The 24,318-nt window shown below is 37.2% G+C and overlaps 1 protein-coding gene across 1 annotated transcript in view; it reads right to left on the bottom strand.

The window, feature by feature from the left end:
* The window catches only part of FRK (fyn related Src family tyrosine kinase), a 61,140-nt gene extending 43,729 nt beyond the window's left edge, over positions 1-17,411 (bottom strand). The window contains exon 1 of the mRNA XM_026666700.2: positions 16,489-17,411. Coding sequence (XP_026522485.2) covers positions 16,489-16,871 — 383 coding nt within the window. The 5' untranslated portion in view covers positions 16,872-17,411. The remainder of the gene's footprint in view (positions 1-16,488) is intronic.
* Between the last annotated feature and the right edge of the window lie 6,907 nt (positions 17,412-24,318).

The following is a 24,318-nucleotide window of genomic DNA, read 5'->3' as shown; positions in this document are numbered from 1 at the left end:
CCCAAAGTTCCCAGTTGAGCCACAAATGATGAGGTTCAAATGATCCTACTTCAGACCTATTATGTGAAGACCTAGATCTCTGGAGAAGTCTCTAATGCAGAAAAGGATGACCAGCCACAAGGGGGATGGACTCAGTTACAGTAGTAATGGAGGTATTGTTGGAATTGCTGAAGGACCAAGTTAGGGATAAATCATCATGGAGGAGAAAAAAAAAACCTATGTGGTCAGTAAGAGTCAACATTTTTTGATGGCACATAATCAACAGAATTTACAATAAACTTATAGAAAACCTCCCATAGCTTCTGAGCTGAATCAATCATGGAATGCAACTGAATATAAGTGAGCATTTCAGTGACCATTCTTTCTTCAGAATAAGGTACAGATTTACTGCAAATTAAATAACATTATCTTATGGTGCCCCCTAACCTCTCTGTTGTAATCAGTGGTGTAATTCTGTGAAGTCTGCCTAATCATAATGAAGTCATTATTCTACCATGAGTCATTATCTTAATCTGAATTCACATGTTGCTCATTTTAATCAGTCAATTACATTCTTAATTCCTTGCTTACAATAATCAGATTTAGATTCTTAAATTTTTTAAAAGAGTCATCTCTCCTGTTATTTCATTTGATAGAAAAGCTTTTAGGCTAGTTTAAAATATCCAATTTGCAATGTGAGGTAAAGTACTCTGGGATAAATTGCTGATATCTTAAAGTAAAAGTTGACACTGTCTGCTATTGAAGAATTTAAACCAGCTTCTTTTTCTTTCTGACATTATGATGTAACCTTCCCTATGTTAGCATTCATGAGACATATACACACAAAAATTCTGCCTGATTAGCAAATTAAAGATCATAGGTGATTATTATTAGTTAATATGTGTTTGATTATGCTACTAATCAATCAACTCACCTGTTTATTAAAAGGTTAAAATTTACTACTATCTTCCAATATTTGATCTTTAGCCATAGCTATGTATTTGAATATTCTACTTTTCACTTTGCTCAGTTTTTAGAATATTTCATTTTCTCCAGGCACAGATAATTTAGCAATAGTTATTATACAGCTGAACAACTCTTGACACTATCTAGTTTTTGTATATGTCACCACAAACTGAATGAAAAAGTATTTTCCAGTAAGTCTTTTAATTGTCAGGTTAATATTAAACCACAAAGTTTAGTTTACTTTCTTTTAGAATTTAAGCTTGAACTGACATATTCAGTCTGATTCCAGTGGAGCCCATGGACTCCCTCTTTCCATTATCAATTGACATTTATAAACAGAATAGAACAGGAGATGTTAGCATGTTGTGAAGTAATTTCAAAGGATTACTTTTACTACTAAGACTAATTTTGGGCCTTTCATGGTACAATGGGCATCTTTGGAAATTAAAAGCAGGTTTGTGGTTTGGAAGTGATGTCCCAACCTAGGTAAAAATCATATAAAGAAAACAAGGAAACTGTAGCATAAGATTATCAAAGGGAATTGCTGAGACCTGATCCTTATCAACATTTTGGTTCTGGTATATTGGATTTGGTCACTGGCCACCACCACCATAGTGGCCATTTTATGAATGGAGAACTACAACTCTTAGTTTATAAAAGAGTAAGAAAAGAACCCAGAGGATGTTCTTAAAATTCCAGCTGCGCTCAAAAGTCTTCAAAAAATGAGGGCACTTGGAGAGATTTTGATTACTGTAATTCTATTTTGACAACTACCCCACCAGATCAAAATTAGATCTTAAGGCAAAAGTAATATAAAATATTTATGCTCTTTCCACATACCATTTTCCCAAACTTCAACATTTAATAATATTTAAACACTATATCCAGGCAAACCATGACACCCTTACCCCGCTGCTTTGCGATGATGCTTCAGAAATATTTTATCATCTTTTTTTTTACATATCTGTTTATATCTATACATTTTTCAGCTATCTTTCTTTCTGAAATTGAATTATGAATTCAATTCTAGTATTCCAGATACTCGTACTAGAATGATTTTTTACTTCCCGTATCATGACTAAAATCTTAATAAGAACTTAACTGATTCAAATAAGGTAAAATTGCTCATTCAAGTTGAAAGCATTGCTTGGTAGATAAAATATACATTGGATATCCAGCTGTATACTGTAGCATTCATTTTCCATATAGTAACTACCTGAGAAGTAGATTTCCAATTAGTGGTATTTGTTTCAAGTTGCTGAATTTTTATTGTTTTATAATGTTTGTTCAGTAGATTATGTTACTGCTGTTATCACCATGAGCCACTTTGGGGAAATGTAAATGTAAATTTGCATTAAAAACTTATGCAGTTATCCAAATTAAAATTGCTAGAATTTTATTTCACAAATGAAAAGAAAACACAACTTTAAAAGCGCCTCTGAAAATATGCAGAATGTTGTTGTTATTTTATCATCATCATCATCATCATCATCATCATCATCATCATCATCATAGCCCTCCATCTCAAATAAAAGTGACTTCTGGTGATATACAACAAAAGAATGCTTTTCCTTTGCTCAGAAACATTCTCACATTCACATATGTGATTGCATATCTCTGAAGTTACAAGTTTCAGCATTCCCTTTTTAAGAATCTGCCTGGGGCAACAATCCCATCACTCCATAAATTAATTTCAAACTTACCATTCCTTGTTTCCCATCTGCAGGTAGTCCTCCCTTAACAACCATTTGTTCAGCCACCGTTTGAAATTACAATGGCACTGAATGAATGGTATTTATGATCCGTCCTCAAAGTTACACACTTCAATGCTCCATGGTCACATGATTAAAACCTGGTTGCTTGGTAGCCTACCCGCACAACCACAGGGTGCAATTCAGCTCCACCCATTCCCCTGTCTCTCTGCATCTCTGCCATTTTGGATGCCCTGCCCTTGACTACCACAGCTGCTCTGTACACTGCCCCCCTTTGCCCTGCCCCCTGCTCTTCACCATCCCTGCCATCTCCCCCCATTGCTCCAGATGACTTTTTCTGTCTTCCTTGTCCTGCTGCTGACAACACTGTTGTGTAGGATAGCAGAGTAGTGGGGTACGGGCTGACTGAAAAGGCAGAAGACAGGCAGTGGGGAGTTGAAGCAGAGATGAGTGCAGCAAGACAGAAGAAATGTAAGATCCTGGCCTAATGACCGCAATCTACTGAAACTGGGTCCATGAATCAGAACAGAGCTGGAAGGGACCTTTCAGGTCTTCTAGTCCAACCCATTGCTCAAGCAGGAAACCTTATACCAGGTCAGATATGTGGTGTCCAGTCTTTTCTTAAAAACCTCCAGTGATGAGGCACCTACAACTTCTGAAGACAAGCTGTTACACTTAATAATTGTTCTCACAGTTAGGAAGTTTCTCCTTAATTCCAGGTTGCATCTCTCCTTGATTAGTTTCCCATCCATTGTTTCTTATCTATACCTGTACCTTTGGTTTTTCCTGCCTAGGTGTGAAACCTTGCTTTTCTCCACATTAAATTTCATGTTGTTGGATAGGGCTCATTGTTCAAGTCTGTCAAGATCTTTTTGGATCCTGAGCTATTCTTCTGGGGTGTTGGCTATTCCTGCCAGCTTAGTGCCATCTGCAAATTTGATGTGTTTCCTTTCTATTCCCTCTTCTAAGTCATTTATGAAGATATTGAAGAATGCTGGGCTTAAGTTGGAACCTGGTGGTACCCCACTGCTTACTTCCCTCCATGTAGATGAAACTGCCAACACTAAACAGTGAAGTCATGTTGATGTTTTAATTAATGATTACATCACTTAACAATAGAAATTCTAGTCCCAATTAGGGTTGTTAATTGAGAACTATCTGTACAAACTGATAATTAATGTAATTTTGATTTGGGCAGACTGTTTTTTTTCTGAGTTTGTATACTACTAGAATACTGTCAAGCATGAAAGACCAGGACCACAAGCAAAGTGCCAGTTAAACTGATTTATTATTACTCATACCTATGCACAAGAATCTACTCAACTAACAGATAGCACTATTTTATGCTAGATAAGGATCAACAGAATTCAAGAAGGATTGGGCTGTTTGTGGCTACATAGTGACTCTAAGCTGATTCATCTTTTGATTCCACCTCAGGTTCTGACACTACTTCTCCTCCACCTCCAATATAACCATCTCTATACAGTCTTTTATCTATAATTATCTCCGCTTGTACAGCTATGCTCTTCAAACAATTAATATTTCCTTTAATAATTGCATGCTTATTTTCTCTTTTCCCCTAAGTAGTCTATTCCCAAGTCTCAAAATTCTCTCCAGATAATAGCCCTTATAGCATTGAAATATTCTTTTCAATATGGTAGTTCTTTCCATGGGTAGACAAACAATTGTTATTATGGTTTTTCTTTTTCCTCCTGAAAGGAGAGGAAAGGAGACACGATTGATGCAGAAATGAAGTCTTATTTTTGCCTCACTAAAGCATGCTTGCAATATATTAAATTTCTTAAGAATGCTTACTTTCACAGATACCCCTTGTCACAATATAACATCAGTTTCCTTTCAACCTAACCGCTCAAATGTACTTGCAAAAAAAAAAAAAAAAATCAAATACCCACAGTATGCCCTGAAAATCATGGAGGGTGAAGGGAGGGAGGCTAGCAAATATGTAAGAAAATATATTAAGCCTTTTTTTCTCCTTCATCTTTTAGAAAACAAAGGAGGATTTGTTGTGAACCAGAATCCCTACCTGGACTCGGTTATTACCGCAGTCCAGCTGGACAGTATTTGTTGTCTATAATACATTGGCAGAGGGTTATTATCATGTTTAGGTAAAACAATTGTCACTAATACATCAATGGAAGGTGGTTTATTGTTTCTCTGATACTTGTTTTGTAGTACAGATTATTATAAAAAGAAATGAAGGATGAAGAAGGAGGGTCAAAGTTTTAATTTGGATTTTGATTAGGACTTTGATACCCCGAAGTGCTAATTTACATGCATTGTTAAAATAAATCTATTGCTAGAAAATTCAGGCTTTCCTTCCTTTCTGAGGACTACAGATAGTTATGATACTTAAAGTAAATATTACTGATGGGCTTGAAATAATATATACATTAAATCTATATCCATACCAATCTTATTTGGGTCATTAAAATAAGTCACATCACACAGCAAGAACCTATCTCTAGATAAGTTCATTGAAATATTAGCTGAGTGAGTGAGTGAGTGAGTAAAAAAAGGAAGGAATGAAGGAAGTTAGCTAGTTGCTGGGAAATGACACAACCCATCCATTTCAGAAGACTGAGATCATGAGGATGTGTTGTGATCTTGTTTTTTAACCAACTTTATTAAATTTCAAAAAGCGACAAATCCAAAATAACCACAAAGGGTATTAGGAAGGGAGGCGGAAATCAGGAGGAAAGATGTTAAAAAGTGACAAAAAATAGAATAAGATGATATTTTATGATATAGTTGTAGAGCTGTTTTCATTGTCATAATTGTATATTTTGTATTATATTTTTGTGTTTTTGTTTTACTGTAGCAATAGCACTTGGACTTATATCTTGCTTCACAGAGCTTTACAGCCCACTCTAAGCAGTTTATAGAGTTAGCATATTGCCCCCAACAATCTGGGTCCTCATTTTACTGACTTTGGAAGGAAGGCTGAGACAACCTTGAGCAGGTGAAAATTGAACTTTCAAACTGCTGGCAGCCAGCAGTCAGCAGAAGTAACCTGCAGTATTTCATTCTAACCACTGTGCCACCACAGCTATGTAGAGTAATTGGTTATATTATTATATACAGATTTATATCTTTACTGAATAAAATCTGAATAATATATGATCTTGTGAACCAGGTTGTGTAAAATAATCTTCCCTGGAAAAAAATGCATTCAGACATATTTAAAAAGAATCAAAAATATATTTTTAAAATATGTCCTTTGTGTTATTTTAAATTTGTAGATAAGTACCGGTAATTGAAAGCCATTACTTAAGAATAGCCCTGCTCTTTGCCTCAACTGGCCAAGTACTTTATAAGGCAATTCTACTTTTGACTGTACAATAAAACTTTACTTTTATAATAAGCTGAGTTAAAACTGAAAAATCATCATACTCTTTAAAAACTCTTATTAGTTATAATAATATTTCATGGTTCCAGTAGGTAGTTTTGAAAATTACATATAATAAATTACTTATGTTAGTAAAATCTTCAATCTCTGAATTGGCTAATATAGACAAAGATCTCCAAATCCCTAATAACTTGTCACTCAACCCTTGGAAAAATGGCATTCTTTCACCCTTCCTGTATTTTGGTACATGTTTCTACCTACAATAAAAACAGTGGAAGTTATTACTAGATTTCTAAAGCAGCAGGGTGGAAATTGCTTTTTTCTTGATGAAATGGCTAGATACACCCGGATCCCCAATCTACCCACATGAGGATAATACACAGAGCTAATATATAAATGCTAAACAAATGTGAAAGAAAATAATCCCTATTTTTTTCAACTTTTCAAGCCTGGTCAGGGTTTGTTTTCCAGTTGCAAATAATAGAAGACAATGGCATCAATAGCAGGATGCAAATACAGATGGTAACAGAGCTTTCTCTAGATTTGTCCTTGTCAATCTATTGAATAAAGTTCCCATATCCCCAGCCAATTCAAAGGAGAAGCTCCTAGAGGTCACCCACCTCAGCTACTGATATATTCAACATACAGCTAATAAAGTGTTTCTCTCTGTGAAATAAAGATCAGGGGCGATGAGAAGGAAGTGTTCCTTTCATGGAGAACAATTTTATAAATGCATAGTTCCCTTTCATATTGATTAAATGAATGAGAGTCTGAGATCCAAGAATGAGAGAGGGAGTGTCAAGGGCAAAGAACTATTTTCACATCGAAACACTTTGAAATTACTAATTTATTGCTCAAGCCTACGCACTAGTCAAACTAATGGTTTGCACCTGTGTAAAAATAAGGTTCAACATTGTTAAGTTTGGAGAATAATGGAGACCAGACATCTGACCAGTGACTTCAACTCTTTAATAACAGTAGATAGAACAGAACAGAGCAAGGCTATGGGCAGCAGTAACCCTTTTATAGGGTTGGCTGCTACCCTATTAACCAATAATATGTGCAACAAGTTCAACTAATACCCAATAAGAAGTGTCCTAATATTGGCCAATCAGGGACTTGTTATGGACCAATCCTTGTTCGTTGTTTAAGGACCAATCAGGTGTGCAGGCTTTCAAAACCCGCTTTGCATTTGGGCTTAGTTACTTTTTATTGATTCACAACAAACATAATGGTGAGATTCAATTTTTTTTTTACTACCAGTTCTGTGGGCATGGCTTGGTGGGCGTGGCAGGGGAAGGATACTGTAAATCTCCAGTCGGAGGTGGTATTTGCCAGTTCTTTAAACCAGCAGTTACCAACCGATGGGCTGTGGCCCACTAGTGGGCCATGAGAAAATTTTGGTGGGCCGCAGAGAAATCTCACTCCCAGAGTACCCCCACAAAGCAATTAATCCAGGCTGCGCAGAAACACAAGGCTGCGCCGCCCACATGGCCTGCGGGAACCCTCCCCACCCACTTGCTCCTTACCGGGTAAACTTGCCTGCTAAATTGCTATTTTTCCTTTTTCCGACCATCATCTGTTCTGCTGTGCTGGGAGGTTTCGATTAGCTAGGAAGCAGGAAATGGTTGGATTTCTTGCTTTCTAGCTAGTCTTTAGATCTTCGGCTCAGCACAGCCGAACCTCCCTTAGGACTGAAGGTTTGCTTGCAAGCAAATTCAGTGCAGACTCATGGCAAGCACATTTGAGAGACTGAGCTAGACAATGGCAGATAGATAGGTCACTGAATGATTCTGTGAGCAACTCAATCTGCCTGCTTTGCCTGATTTTGGGTAAAAGTTGCTCTTTTTTACAAAAAAAATCAATATTTATATCAATATTTATAATATTTACATACAAGCCATGCCCAGCCAGTCACATGACCACCAAGCCACACCCACAAATTAGACCACAGAACTGTTTAGTGGTCCCTGGGATCTAAAATTATGAGTTTGGTGGTCCCTGAGGTCCAAAAGGTTGTCGACCCCTGCTTTAAACTATTCAAAATTTCTGCTACCGGTTCTCCAGAACTGGTCAGAGCCTGCTGAATACCACTTCTGGTTCAATAGCATTCAAGAGGGGTTGTAACTTAGCTCTCTTGTGACTGTGTAGAGATTCTAAGCTGATTCCCCTTTGGACCCCTTCTCCTGCCTCTGCCAATCTCTCTCCTATGGGGAAAGACAGAAGATATACTGTAGTGGTAGATCCTACATAGACTACTCATGAATGACATAGTTTAATCAACTTCTTGGGTATGGGCTCTCTCATTCCTACATTTCATATTGCATGGAGTGATTCTTCAGCAGTATTTCTATCTCTAGCCAAGTAGCTGATTCTACACAGCTCTTGTTAGGAACATATACAGGTAATCCACAACTTGCAATCATGCGTTTAGCAATCATTCAAAGTTAGAACAGCACTGAAAAAGGTGGCTTATGAGTGGTTTTCACACGTACAATGATTATATCTTCTCCATGGTCACGTGATCAAAATTCAGCTGCTTGGCAACTGGCATGTACTTATGACAGTTGCAGTCTCCTGGGTCATGTGACCATCACTTGTAACCTTCCCAGCTGGCTTCCGACAAGCAAAGTCAATGATGGAAATCAGATTTGCTTAACTGTATAATTTACTACTGGGGAAAAAGGTCATAAATTGGGGTGCAACTCACTTAACAATCTTGCTGAGCAAGAGAAATGTTGGCCTCACTTGTGAGTGTAAGTTGAGAACTATCTGCACTGATGTAGGTACAGGTCTATAATTAGAATATTAAAATATTCTTTATTGGCCAAGTGTGATTGGAATTTGTCTCCAGTTCATAAGCTTTCAGTGTACCCACAAACAACATAAGGTTGACATATGATAAGACATAGATCATAAATCATAAGGTCATCATACATACATCGATGCAATCATACATTGTAAGATACAAACAACAAGTGATAACTACTCAATGCAAGAAGTCTCGCAAACAAAATGCATGAAATCCTCATCTTATTAGGCATGACCACATTCAACATTATATTTTTCTGTGAGACATGATTAAACGCATCTTTTCCAGACTCCGTTACCACAGTCAGAGAATATCGCGTTTATCGGTCAGATTGTGAAATCTGTAGAGGAGCTGGAGTTGTTATCTTCTACAAAAAATCCTTAAATCTAAAAACAATTCAAATTACACAGAAACTTGCTCTTCCAGAGGCCATTGTCTGTGAACTGTCATCAAATACCACAATTCGCGTCTTACTATGCTACTGAGCCCCTGATTATGACATAATTCATGCAAACACTGTGCTGCCTCTTGCCCACACCCTCTTATATTCCTTGGTTACCTCGATCTACCTCTTATAAATTGGACCCTAAATGAATGTACATTCGGACCCATACATGCAACTCTGTACAATGCTGTTACTACACTGGGACTGGATCAATTATAACTAACCATACTAGACTCAACAACCTCATCTTCTGCAACAGCTCAAACTCAATAGATGGCCTACAAATACAAGAATCCTTTTCAAACAATTTACGCCCTCACAAAGAAGATCATAATGATGGATCTTCAAAATACAACTTCAAAAAAGCCAACTATGATCTCATAGAAGCCAACCTATCATCTCTTGATTGGCACATTCTGTTCTCTAGCTGTAATACTACAGAAGACCATTATAATGCATTCTTATTTGAACTTCAAAGAGTCATTAAACTATATGTACCATTAGTAACCCCCCAAAACAAAACAAAAACAAATTACCCAATCAAAAAAAGAGATCGCTATGGCGTAAAAACAAAACTAGCTACATAACAAACTTTAAAAACCAATACAACACTTTATGCCAACAGATAAAGGAAGAATGCACAAATTACCACTGCAAGCAAGAGGAAAATCTCTTATGTACAAAATCCACCCGTGCCTTCTACAATTTTGTAAACACCAAACTTAAAGACTCAAGAACCATTCCACCCCTAAAAGGACCAAATGGGAAAGACTGCAAAGATGAAGCCATTAAGGCCAACCTCTTCAACACATTTTTCAGTTTAGTCTTTCAAACAGCAATGGCTCATGCCCCACATTTCCTAGTCGTACCACAACTAGCTGTAATGATCAACTACATATTGACTTTACAGAAGATAACGTGGAAAAGGCACTACATAACCTAAAATCATCCTTATCTATTGGCCCCGACGGATTATGTGCATACTTCTTCAAAAAGCTCTCCTCTGCCATAGCGGAACCCCTAAGCATTATATATGAGATATCATTCAGAACCAGCTCCTTACCGAACTTAGGGTCCTTAGCTACGGTCATCCCTATCTTCAAAAAAGGTGTCCCCAGCCTGGCTGAAAACTATAGACCAATCTCACTGTGTTGTGTCACGTACAAAGTCATGGAATCAATCATTAACCAATTCATCATCCTTACTTAGAGTCAAACAACCTAGCCTCCCAAAAACAATTTGGTTTCAGGAAAAAATTGTCCTACAATCTTCAATTCCTACACTGCAAAAAACATATGGACTACTCTACTTGACCAGGGTAAAGCTATAGATGCAATTTACATAGATTTCTGCAAAGCCTTTGATTCAGTGGTACATGAAAAACTACTGTTAAAACTATACTCTTACGGCATTTCCGGATCCCTTCATAAGTGGATTACTGCATTCCTGTCAAACAGGCAATAAATAGTAAAAATAGGTAGCACTATATTAAACCCTGCTCCAGTTAACAGCAGTGTCCCTCAAGGACCCACACTCTTTATATAAATGACCTTTGCGATCACCTTATAAGCAACTGTGTCCTCTTTGCGGATGACGTAAAACTATTCAACACCACCAACAATGCTACTGTCCTTCAAAGTGACCTTGATTATGTGTCTGAATGGTCAAACAATTGGCAACTCCAAATCTCGACCAACAAATGCTCTGTCCTACACATTGGTAAAAAAAATCAGTACACCAAATACAAACTAGGTGGATATGACCTCGTTGATGATCCTATCTCTATGAAGGACCTTGGAGTACTCATATCAAATGACCTAAGCACCAGAACTCATTGTAACAGCATTGCCAAAAAGGCATTAAGAGTTGTAAATTTAATCTTACGAAGCTTCTCCTCTGGAAATATCGAATTGCTAATTAGAGCATACAAAACTTTTACTAGACCAATACTCAAATACAGCTCATCAGTCTGGAATCCGCACTGTATATCAAACATTAATATAATTGAGCGAGTCCAGAAGTATTTCACAAGAAGAGTACTACACTCCTCTTCTTGCAACAGAATACCCTATATCACCAGGCTTGAGATTTTAGGCTTGGATAACCTTGAACTATGCTGCCTACGATTGAACTTAAGCGTAGCACACAAAATTATCTGCTACAATGTCCTACCAGTCAATGACTACTTCAGCTTCAACCACAACAATACAAGAGCATACAACAGATACAAACTCAATGTAAACCGCTCCAAACTTGATTGCAGAAAGTACGACTTCAGCAACAGAGTGGTCAATGCCTGGAATGCACTACCTGACTCTGTTGTTACATCCTCTAACCCTCACTCCTTTGACCTCACCCCATTCAAAAGAGGTCTGTAAGGAGTGTGCATAAATTCACAATCGTGCCTACCGTCCCTGTCTTATTGTCCCCATTTATTCGTACCTATTTCCTGTATTCCTACTCATATTTATACTTATACCTGTTAGCTTATAAGTGAGTGACAAATCAAAATAAATAAATAAAATAAATCATAAAATACCAATAGGAGAAGGTAGTAGGAAGGATAAGAAGATGAGAAAAACAATAGCAATACAGGCCTGGGTAAATATCTTTAGGCATAAGGCAGTGCTGTGGGAGTTAGTTGTTAAGCAGAGTTGTTTACCACGGGGAAACCAGAGATCATGAGTTCTAGTCTCATCTTAGGTATGAAAGTTAGTTGGGTGACTTTGGGCCAGTCATTCTTTCTCAGCCCAACCCACCTCACAGGGAAAACCAAAAGAGAAAGGAATATTATGTATGTTCACAGCCTTGACTTACTTATAAAGTAATAAAGACAGGATAAAAATCTAATAAATAAATCTGTTTGGGCTCTTGGCAGAAATTGCCTTGCTTAAGAGAGAAACAACACTGCACATATACTATCTCACAATATTGTATAGATATTATAAGCTAGGAAAGATACAACAGCTGTCCTTAAATAACATGATTTACTTTGTAACTTAATCATAAACATATCAAACAGTAATTTTATGTTTTTTAATTGCTGAGAACTCCTAAATCTCTGGAGCATTAGAAAAGATTTGTTTGGATATGAAATTCATCCATAAGCCCATCCTTCCTGTGAATTGCATGTCTTCGTTAACAGCTCTGAATAGCACTCATGAAATTGTGTGACTCCCCAGGTTTGCCCCTCAAGTTTAGATAAAGACAATAGCAAAGGAACTGTGTAAATAGGATGTTATGAGCTCCCTCAGCTACACAGGGGAATGAAAATCCGATGTTAGTGAAAAATATAGTCACACAATTTCATGAGTGCTACAGCTACTTCTGTAGCATTTTGTGAAAAAGAAGCACTTTATTGTTTAGCTACTCTGATGTGTGAAAAGACTAAGATACAGCCTTCTCCAGCTAGGCATTTGAGGTGCATGTTGCTTTACACCTCCCATAAAAACATCCATATTTTTTTTACATCCACATTGTGGTCCTCTTTATTACAAATGACAAGAGATGAATGAGTTTCAGATGTATCTTATTTATTATTCTGTAATTTTCTTGTCATGGATCAATTGCAATCGGTGCTAAGTTTTAAAGGGTCGTTTCTGAGATACATATGTGCTTGCATCAAACTCAAATCCTGATGGATGCATGGGGACCTCACATCCTTTATCTAACCAAAAATAACAAAGAGGTTTGCCATTGCCTTTGCTCAGGATTTTTTTTAACCTTCCCAGTCTCACCCAAAGTAGGACCCAGGGAATTCTCTGGACCAATACTGCTTAACCTCTGAACTGAGGTAAGATTGGACTGATAAGCCCATATCTGAGAGCTGGCAACATGCAGAAATGGTCATTATGTAAAGAGTATTACTTCCTTTCCAGGAATAAAAGACTGTGCTAAGAATAAAAAGTCATTATAAGCATTTTTTCCTAATGCATTTGTCTGCAGATGCTTCCATTGGCAGCAAACATTCCTGGAACAGCCTAGCAACACACACCTGGTATGTTTCTGATAACAGCAAGAACACCTAGCAGACTACTGATATCAACAAAATCTTGTTTATGTGAGGCACAGAACAGGTGTGTTGAATTAACTTCAGCCAAGTAGTTAAGCAAGAAGGCATTATTTCATATAATAATAATTAAAAACATTTATTTCTCATTTATTTTATTTTTAAAATGTACTAAAGTTGAACATACTTGCAAACAAATATTTTCCCAGGGAATCTTACAAAATCCTTAGAAACCAACATGTGGAGAACAAAAAAGGAAGGGGAGAAGAAGAGGAGGAAGAAAAAGAGCAAGAAAGATAGCATATACAAAAAGCAGTAAGTAATCTTTTGAAAAGCATTCAAATATATGCCAGGAGGAAACACATTAAAAAGTACAATTGTAGCATAGATTAAAAATTGGTATGAAAATCCCTGTTTTAACAGCGGCTAGAATTGTATTTGCTAAGAACTGGAAAAATGAAAAAATACCTATGCAGGAGGAAATTATTAAGAAAACCATGGACTGTGCCGAAATGAGTAAATTGACATTTGAAATTAGAGAACAAGAGGATAAACAATTTTATATGATATGGAATTTATTTTATCAATGGTTAGATAAAAAGACATGGTAAAGAAATAGACTAGTAAGCCTTACAATAAAAGTTAATAGATTGATATAGAATACAATATAAAATATATAACCATTGGATGAATGTATAAGATTAAATCATAATGAAAATTAGAATATCTCGTATAAAATGATGGAAAAATAGTCAAATGAATGTTTAATAATTGATATTATATAAGCACAAGCTAGATCGATAGGGTGAGAATTTATATAACTTGTGAGTAATGGTAAAAAAAGGATAGCACAAAAGATTGTAACCAACTGACACACTGTATGTATATAATTGAAAGATGGTTTTATGTTTTTATGTTTTGTTCGTATGTTTGTTGTAAAAAATAAAAACTTTGTTTAAAAAGAAAGTTGGTATGAAAATCCCTCAGAGATAGAATGTCTTTTCCTCAGAACATCAATTCTCAAAGTAAATTCCAATCCATCTCTCTAAGATAGTGTATATCAAACTTAGCTGGCAACATTAAGATGTATGGACTTCAACTCCCAGAATTCTGAGAGTCAACATCTACACACCCTATATTTGCCAATGTTCAGAAATGCTGCTCTAGAAAAGAATTCCAGAAACAAAGGAGCAACACTGAGAAGGCTCATTCGTGGATATCCATGACTTATGGCTTACATAACAGGAAGCCATAATAATCACAGGTTGCTGAAGATTGAGGCATGACCAATGAGCAGGATTTATGAAGTCTTAAAGCTCCAGACCTCCATTTGGCTTAGGGCTCACACATAGTATTGAAACATGTACTGTATAATGACAACAAATTATATTTATTTCCTTAAGATTTCAGTCTACCCATCTTTTTCTTTAGAAGGTAGCTTAAACTCAAGCAGCTAAACAGCTCCATATCTTTGTTCCAATGAAAATAGTAGAAACTCATAACTTCTAGTGGCTGGGGTTTTTTTGTTGTTAACTGATTGTATAAATGATTTTAATCCCAATTAAAAGCTGGGGAGTAATATGCTGCTCAAATTTAGCAGACTGGAGATAGTTCTTGACTTATGACTGCTCATGAATTTTAAAGCAAGAAGTTAATCTATTTCGTTTCTGTAACTCTATTGAAGAAAATTGGAAATTACTTTTCCCCTTTCTCTATGACTTTAGTTCTTATGCCACGACTTATGATACAATGCATTACTTTTTAATAATATTAAAAGACATTTGTTTTTATTTTAGTGTATAAAGTTGACTACACAGACATGCACAGCACCTAAATCCTCAAATGCCCTTAAAATCAGAGGAGACATGCACCAGTGAATCATATCCACTTCTTAAAACTCCCTGTAGTAAGACAATTTTGTTCAGCACATATTTCTTCATTCAATAATGAATGCAAATTGCAATAAGGAACTTAGAGCCCTGATTTATCTATGCATGCAAATAAAACCTCAAACTTTGTGGACTAAGGTAAACAAGGAGCAATCAAGCTGCAATTAAGTCTCACCAGTCTTCATTGCCAAACTAGTTTTCTAAATATTTGAATAATTAAAATAGCAATCCTAAAACTGAGGAGATCTGGAATGTTTCACTTTCTAAATGGCCTAGATATTGTATTCCCGCTTTAAAAGCCACTCAGTTTCGGCAGTATGCCTCCAAGTCACAGCTAAATAGAAAATTGCTCTGTTCATGCCTTTGGGTGATCCCGGGGCGACAATTAACTTTTTCAAGTTATGATGGCAGGAAAACAAAAACCAAAGAGTTTTGCAGCCCAGAAAGTCTGTTCAAGGAAGGAAAAATCCACACCTTCCAGAAGGGGTTCTCTTTATTGCTATCTAGGTACCTCAGTAGCTACTGTTAAATGAGGTGTGTAAGAGATTCCATTTGTCCTGTTTACTCCGTATTTCATCTCTAAAGCAGCAAAGAGTACATCTGCACATACCTATCCACACATAGTAATTCATTAAGAAATAAATTCTTTCTGAGAAAGGGAAACATTAATATTTAAAAAAAAACAAACCCAAAATCAATTTGTATATACGATTAATATAATACCAGTCCCAATCTCTGTTGAAAATAATGGATGAATTAGGTCTACACAAATGTCATGTTAGCCAAAAGCCCCACAACAACATTTGGCTGCTTCTGGTTTCTCAAAAGGGCATTCTCCATATATTTAGCTTCACATACATATGGCCATTTCCCCAAGACTATTTGTCTGTTTGGTGATTGCAATACAGTACATTATCTAGAAATCTACAGGCAATCCTCGACTTAGAACGGTTTGCTTAGTGACTGTTCAAAGTTACAATGGCACCGAAAAAAAGGACTTATGACCATTTCTCACACTTATGTCCATTGAAGCATGCTATAGTCACATGATCAAAATTCAGTCGCTTGGCAACCGACTCACGTCTATGACGGTTGCAGTGTCCCACCTTTTGCAACTTTCTGACAAGCAAAGCCAATGGGGAAGCCAGATTCACTTAACGATCGTGGCAAGAAAAGTCATAATATGGGGCAAAGCTCACTTCACAATGTTCTCACTTAGCAACATAAATTTTGGGCTCAATTGTGGTCGTAAGCTGAGGACTGCCTGTATTTCCTCTAGCTCCAGCTCTACCTCTATATCGGAACTTACGGTTCAGCTTCAATACTCTGGTCAGGAGCGACATAGTTAGCTGGGATATAGCCTTGCAGTTTTTGTCCAGGCCTGGCAAGACCATTCTCCACAAGCAGGTTTGCAAACCACCAGCCCTCCTGAGAGGTATCCAGCACTTCAAGCTTATCTCCAGGTTGAAAACTCAGATCATCCTCAGTCCGGGCTTGGTAAGGAAACAAGGCAATAAATCTGCAGCTCTGTTCTACCATTCTGAGTGGAGGTGTTATCACTGGTCCTACCGAAGAGCCATTTGTATCATCGCCTGTCGCCGTCTTACCTCCTGACCTGCAATCACAAACTTTGAAAAGCCAAAGCACGTAGGACTCCAGACTTGCACAATTCTTCTGGCAGCAGTTCCCCATGCTGTGGCTCCTCTTACTTGCTAGCTTCAATTTCTTCAATTTCTTTCTTTTTTCCCCCTCTCTCTCTCTTTCTCTGGTCCTCCCCGTTAAGCATTCACAAATCCTTGAAAGCTTTTTCTTTCATTATCTGTCATTTCCAAACTCATCCTTCGATCCCTTTGAACAAGATAAAAGCCAAGAGGCTTTGCTGGGATTGGGGAAGATCTTTTACTTGGACTTCTTTCCTCTCAATTTCTAAAAATAAGAAGTCTTCCCCAAGAGTTTCTTCCTCGTCTTGTGGCTACTCACTCAAGATTGAAACCTGAGTAATGAAAAGCAAATCTTCATCTTCGTGTCAGGGGAATTTTTCACTTCCTCTTCTGATCATTCAGAGAGACCTGAGCCATTCTCTTGGGAGCCAAAAAAAAAGCTAAAATAAGCAAACAGAAGCAGAACAGATTTTTTTTTCCAGCTAAATCTCCCTACCTTTCTTCCGCCTAATAACTCAAAGATATACTGTAGCTTACTGCAGAGAGACCAAAACCGTGTCACTCCTGGTAATGAATAACCAATCAGACTGCCCTTTTGTGTTAATAAGCTGAAATGTGGACAAACTTCTTTTGTACGAACTTCCTGGTTTCTCCTCTTTCTGCCTCTCTTTTATTACACAGAGAGTGGCGTATTTTCCCTTCTGTTCTGCATACCACAAATAAAACAATCTGCAAAATCATAGTACCATATAAATAAATGTGCTGTTATTATCATATTTGGAATGAATTCTCTTTTATATGATTGTATTGAATGTTTTAAAAACAAAATAAAAACTAATGCAAACTAACATAGAGTAAAAAAAAGAAAAAGAAATAAAAAAGAAAACTAAAAGTAGGAAAAAGTAAAAGAAAATATAAAAGAAAAAAGATACAAAGAAGTAGCTTTCAATTTTCTTTATAACAGGCATAAAATTACTTCTTACTCTCTGGTTACAGTGTACCCTTCTTCTTTCTATTCTAATTATCAAAACCATAAATCATACAGTATGTTCATTTTATAATAGGCTTCTAGTCAGCAATAAATGTGGTTTATTGGGGTTTTTTTTTCCTGACCAGGTAAGTCAGTTTAAACATCTTAGCAAGATCCAGCTCTCATTTTAACTAACCATTCCTCCTCTGTGGTCAATGCCCATTTTTTCTGTCCAGATCCATACAATAATCTCACTACAGTTATCATGTACAAAAACAAAGTTCCATGATATGCTTGCAATTGTTTGTCTGTCAATCACAAAAGAAAAAACTCTGGTTTTCAATTCTATAGTAATCTTTAAAATCCTCTGAATCAGTATATGTACTTGAATCCAGAATTTTCTAACTTTTTTACAAGTCCACCAAACATGGCAAAACATCTCTCTCTATTTCCAAAATAAATTTTAAGCACCTTTATACATTCTACTCAATTTCTCTGGTGACATATGCCATATTTCATTTTATAAAAATTCTATTTAAGATGATAACATAGTGTAAATTTCAATTCTTTCAGTCACATATTTTCCATTGTTTCATCTGTATATTATAACCAAAATTTTAGCCTACTTTATCAGACATTCATTTGCATACTTCTGTTTCAACTTTCAATATCCTCTGCCACCAGTTATTCTCTTGATTTTATTTTACATTCCCCCTTGACAAATTTCTAGTTCACAAATTAGCCAGTTGTACTTTCCTATTATTTCTCATCTACAATATGCTTTTTGTGCTGAGAGGCACAAAGGGGTTTTCAGGCACAATCTGGAGTTATATCTATTCCATATTCTCAATATGGCATGCCTAACATAATGGTTTTTAAAAAATAAACATTGACTTTGTTTTTGTTGTACCACAAATACCCATGCCACCCAAATCTCGGATCATATCTTTCTAACTATAGAAGTCTTTTGTTTCTCAGCAACACTTACTGTTTCATCCAAACTAACAGCAAACTGCAAAACACACATTGAAATCTGGTGAACCCTCTCTTTCTTTTGCTTCTTGTAGTACATTATACTGTATTTAACTCATGCTTTTTTCCCCTACAAACTTTAGATATAACTTCTGCCACTCTTTAAATGGTGTACCAGTTGTCAAAACAGTAACTTTTGAAATAAAAAGTCATACTATTCAAGACATTCATTTTTCATTACAAAAATTCTCCCCAGCGATGAAAATTGTTGTTCCTCCCATATTAACATATGTTTTTAACTTCATTCCATGTCTTAACATATTTTGAATTAACATACAATTTATATTTATCCTAAGGATACCCTCATATTTTACATTCTTTTCAAACTTAAAACTTAATTTGCTTATCAATTCTGTTTGATCTTCCATTTACATATTTTAGTTAGTATCTTCATCTTCTGTTTATTAATCTTAAAACTTGCTAAACACCATATTCCTTTAATGTGTCCATTCATATTTCAATTCATTTTAAGGAATCTTCTAGAACCAACACCATCATCTGCAATGTTTCTTTTTTAATCTTTACTCCCTCAGTTTTCTCATCTGTCCTATATCTGTATTCTATATAAACCAGAAAAGAACAGTCAGTATTCCTGTCTTGTTCCTTTTTGTATCTCACAAGCTTTGTTAGATCTCCATTAACAATCATTTGTGCTTTCTGTGAGGTAGATTGATCTCATCCATTTTATGAAGTTCTGTCCAAAATTCATATCTTCCAGAATCTTAAACAAGAAATCCCAGCTCAAATTGTCAAAGGCTTTTTCTACATCTAAGAAGATCAATACAGTTTGTTTTTTATTATGTACCAGAAGTGCTTGCATGATAGTCTTATTGATATTTCTTTCAAAATGATACTTGGAGGCTACATTCAGCATCTCATGACATACCTTTTCCAAAGTCACAGAGCCATTGTGCAGCTCATGGAAACCTCTTGCATTCTTGAAAGGCTTCATTTAGTATAACCTTCTTAAACTTTCTGCCACCAGGATAATAATAGAACTTAGACTTATATACCGCTTTACAGTACTTTACAGCCCGCTCTATGCTATTTAAAGTATCAGCCTATTGCCCCCAACAATTCCTTCCATCCACTCCTGTTCTAAATAATGACAGATATGGTTGGCAATGATAAAAGAAAACTCAGAAAACAAGTTAATTGAAAACAGAATTCAAGACAACATTAGTATCAAGCAGCAGAAAAAGGAGAAGAGACAAGATAATTTCTGCATGCCCACAATTACATCTATTATCTAAGAATATAGATCACTCAATGCCAGATATATGATGTAGTACACCTTAAGTAAGATCATAATATGGCTCTAATATCACAATTGTGGAGTATCCATTTATGTCAATTTTCCTGTAAAAATATCACTGCCCTGTTAAAATACATTTTAGCATCTAAATTATTTGCAGGTCAAAATTCCTCTACAGAATGATGGGCCTTTGGACTGAAAAGTGTCGCATTTTTAATAAATAATTGTGTCCACATCAAAATGTCCCATATTTTAGACATAGGTTGGTACTTAACAGAACTGGGATTTGTTCAATTTTCTATGTACGTAACCCACCGAGCAATTCATACATATGTGGTTGAAAAGGCGAAATATATATTTAAATGAAGATATGTGAGTTCCAAAATCTCCTCTACTGAATGCTGTTATAAACTGTATAAGTAGTTTTAGGATGCTTACACATAGTGGCTTTAAGACAGTTTGAAATCTCCTCTAGACCTCCCTATTTCCCTGAACCTCCCTATTCCCTTGACATTGACAGAAATTAGAAGCTGAATTGTTTTATGATCAACTCCAGAGTTGTGAACATAAACTCACTGCAAAACTAGTCTTTTTTTCTTGAAATACTTCCACTCTGAAGAACTTCAGAACAGTCTCTTCCTTCTTTGCTGGAAACTTTGATCTTTCTGATTCATTCTGCTTACTCTTTCAGAATCATGCCAACTTTAATGAATCGATTCTTTAAACAGTAGTTGATGTTTTAATGAGGTGGCAGGAAAGTGCTGTGTGCATGCAAGGTCCAAAGCATTTCTTTCAAATTATTTTTGAATTATATACAACCATACTACATATGTTTTATTTATGAAAAAACCAAGCATAGTAGACAGCAAAAAAAAAAAAAAGCCCTGTGCAGTCAAATCAACTGTGACTGCATAATATCTTTAGAAAGAACAAAGACTGAACTCTCTCTGAAACGTTTTTCTATCCTCATCAATAAAAAGCAGAAATCTTATTTTCAAAGACGAGAAGGAGGAATTGCAGTCTTTAGGGGACATTATTCTTTGTTAGTTAATTTGCTAAGCAGACCTCTCATTAGTTTACTGGAGTATACAATCCTTTCATAGTAACTAGAGCATCCAAATTCATAGCATTGTAAATACTCTTTCATTGTAGGGCATCAAAAAATCTGAGTCATTTTTTTTTTCACTCTGAAAACTTATTCCCCAAATCCTTATTAACATAATGAATAGATGTGATAAATCCTGTTTTCTGCTACTTGCATTGTGAATATGTTTCGAGATCAGTAGCAAGGCTAACAATACACATTACAATACACATGGAATTCCAGCTTATAATTGTTCAGAATCTTCAGACTCAAACACTAGAGACAGTTTTTTTCTCATCTAAAATCAGAAATATTTTATACCTATTCTTTTATTCAGCTAATAACTTGATTGTCTAAGATGCTTACATTACAACAGCATGTTTTCAGTGCTCTGAGAGGTTCATTTACAAGCAAGTATAAATTAATGAAATCATAGCAATAGCCTGGCTTTACAATATAATGAGATCTAGAACTGTTAACATGGTGTAAAACTTCAAAGCTATAGTTATACAATATTAGCTGCCACACTGTGTTGCCTTAAGGCTCGGCTACCCATTTGGTAATATTGGCAGAGTCGATGGCACTCCCACTAAGGTTCCTGCTGTTTACCTAGTTTAGTTTTTATCTCAGCCACTCTCTAATGAGCTGCACTTTTTGTTCCTCTTTCACTTTCCGAAAAGAAAAAAGAAAGAAAGAAAAATGTGCACTGAGCATCTATGTATCTCCAGATGGCCTTTGGAGAAGAGAAGGCCAGATAATTTTTGTACATTGGAGTACTATAGTTCTAATGTCTATGGAGATGCTCAGTCATCTGGGTCGTGGTTATCTCAAAGATGTTTTTTTCAAAAGGCAACTTGGCTTTCTTTGTTTTTCCTTGAAGAGTTCACTTCTCATCCAAGAAGCTTCTTCAGTTCTGAACAGTAAAGAATGAAAGGATGTATAGTCCTTGCAGTCATCTGGTTGTTAGCACTCTGAGAATCATTGAGAACACTTGGGGGTGTATCTGTGCCCTCAGGGTCACTTGAACAGCACAAATGGGTGTGGAACTTGCTTGGAACTATTGAAATAATTCATTCATTCAATTCAATTCAATTCTACTCTACTCCATTCCATGCCATTCCATTTTTCTGATTCAATTCTATTTGATTCTATCTAGCTACCATGTTTCTCCAACAATACGCCCCCCCATAGGAAGACCCAGTATGTTTTCTAGGCATAAAATGAAATTAAGCCCCTCCCCCCAAATTTAGGCCTATTTTAAAACATGTGAAATTGGGGGGGAAGGCGGGGGGAGAACTTGCCATTAGGAGTGCCCCGTGGGCAGCTACGCTTGCCATCAGTCGCTCCTAACAGCCATTCATGGCAGAGAGCAGAGGGCTCCCTACCCCCACCAAGCACCTTTGCTGGGTCAGCAGGCGGGTGGTGGGGATGTCTGTCAGCAGCGTTTCAGCCGCTTCTCAGGCCTCCATAGCTTCCACAGTTCCCACTGGTGCTGGCGCCTCTCTCGCCAGTGCTGCCTCGAACAACAGCGTCTGAGTCGCTCCCGCTTTCCCCCCATCCCCGTTACAACAGGAAAAAAAATATTTTGAGGTACCTGGGAGTGCCGCGCACTGTGTTTTGGTTTAATCCCGAGCAGCTGAGTGGGCGTGAGAAGAGCCGAGCGAGCGTCTCTGCTGCTGCTACCCTTGGTGCTCCAGCCTCAGGCTCTGCAAGCTTCCAAAAGTCCCAGTGTGCAGTCCGTTCCTGCATTTCAAGAGCACCCAGGCTGAGCTGCAGCTGTCCCTCTCTCGCCAGCGCCATCTCCAACAACAGTGGCAGCAGCGGCAGGAACCATAGAAGTTACGGAGACGGCTCCCCCATCCGAGAAGCAGCTGAAATGCTTCCATGGTTCCCACCGCTGCTGCCGCTGTTGTTGGAGACAGCGCTGGTGAGAGAGGGACAGCTGCAGCTCGGCCTGGGCGTGCTTGAAATGCAGGAACGGGCTGTGCACCGGGACTTTTGGAAACTTGCAGAGCTCGAGGCTGGAGCACCAAGGGTAGCAGCAGCAGAGACGCTCGCTTGGCTCTTCTCACGCCCACCCAGCCACTCGGGATTAAACCAAAACGCGGTGCACGGTGCTCCCAGGTACCTCAAAATGATTTTTTTTCCTGTTGTTATGGGTACGGGGGAAAAACGGAAGCAACTCAGATGCTATTGTTGGAGACGGCACTGGCGAGAGAGGTGCCAGCACCGGCGGGAACCGTGGAAGCTATGGAGGCCTGAGAAGCAGCTGAAACGCTGCCGGCGGACATCCCCACCTCCCACCTGCTGACCCAGGTCTGCAGCAAAGGCGCTTGGCGGGGATAGGGAGCCCTCCACACTCAGCCATGATTGGCCGTTAGGAGTGGCTGGTGGTGAAGATCTCTGATTGCGGGGCACCCTAGGCCAGGGTGCGCGGAGGGGAGAAATTAATTCACCCCCAAAAGATGCCCTAGCCATTTTTTCGGGGCTCAAAAAAAAATAAGACGCGGCCTTATTATATAAGAAACGTGGTAATATCATTCTAATGAGTGGTTCTACCTTTTGGGCAGTGGGGGAGCACCAGTACTTACAAGGATGTTGAATTGTGCCAAAATACGTATTTATTTATTTTATTTTATTTTAGATTTTTAACCCTGCCTTGAGTTATTTTTATAAATAACTCAAGGCAGGGAACATATAGGAAAAAATAGAAAAACCAAAATAGGAAAACCTCCTATTTTCCCCTGACTAGGGAAGGTCCATACATCTTAGAGTTGCCTTGTTGAGAAATACTGCTCTACTCAATTTGAAACTCCTTGTACAATTGCATTATCTATTGTTCATATGGAAGGCTTTCCCATTTGCCTTATATGTTGACATGGGATTATAGTTCTTTGATTATTCTTCTTGAACATAAGAACTGGGTGGCCTGAATTGCTACTTTAAACGAAACATAATTAAATGGATTATGCAAAAATGTAATAACTGTTAGCAATTCAAGAGTTCAGATTTCTATGTAGTGTTTACTGCTGTTAGCATTGTGCATATACTCTGCTGAAAATTATAGCATTTTAAGTTGTTTTAAATGCACAGTTTGTGGCTTATCGGTGTGCATTCTTTACAAACATTTTCCTGAT

The sequence above is a fragment of the Notechis scutatus genome, chromosome 1, assembly GCF_049901735.1.
Source record: "Notechis scutatus isolate UNSWTSFEM ecotype Mainland chromosome 1, rNotScu1.2, whole genome shotgun sequence".
NCBI classification, from domain to species: Eukaryota; Metazoa; Chordata; class Lepidosauria; order Squamata; family Elapidae; genus Notechis; species Notechis scutatus.
This window is presented reverse-complemented; position numbering and strand designations above follow the sequence as displayed.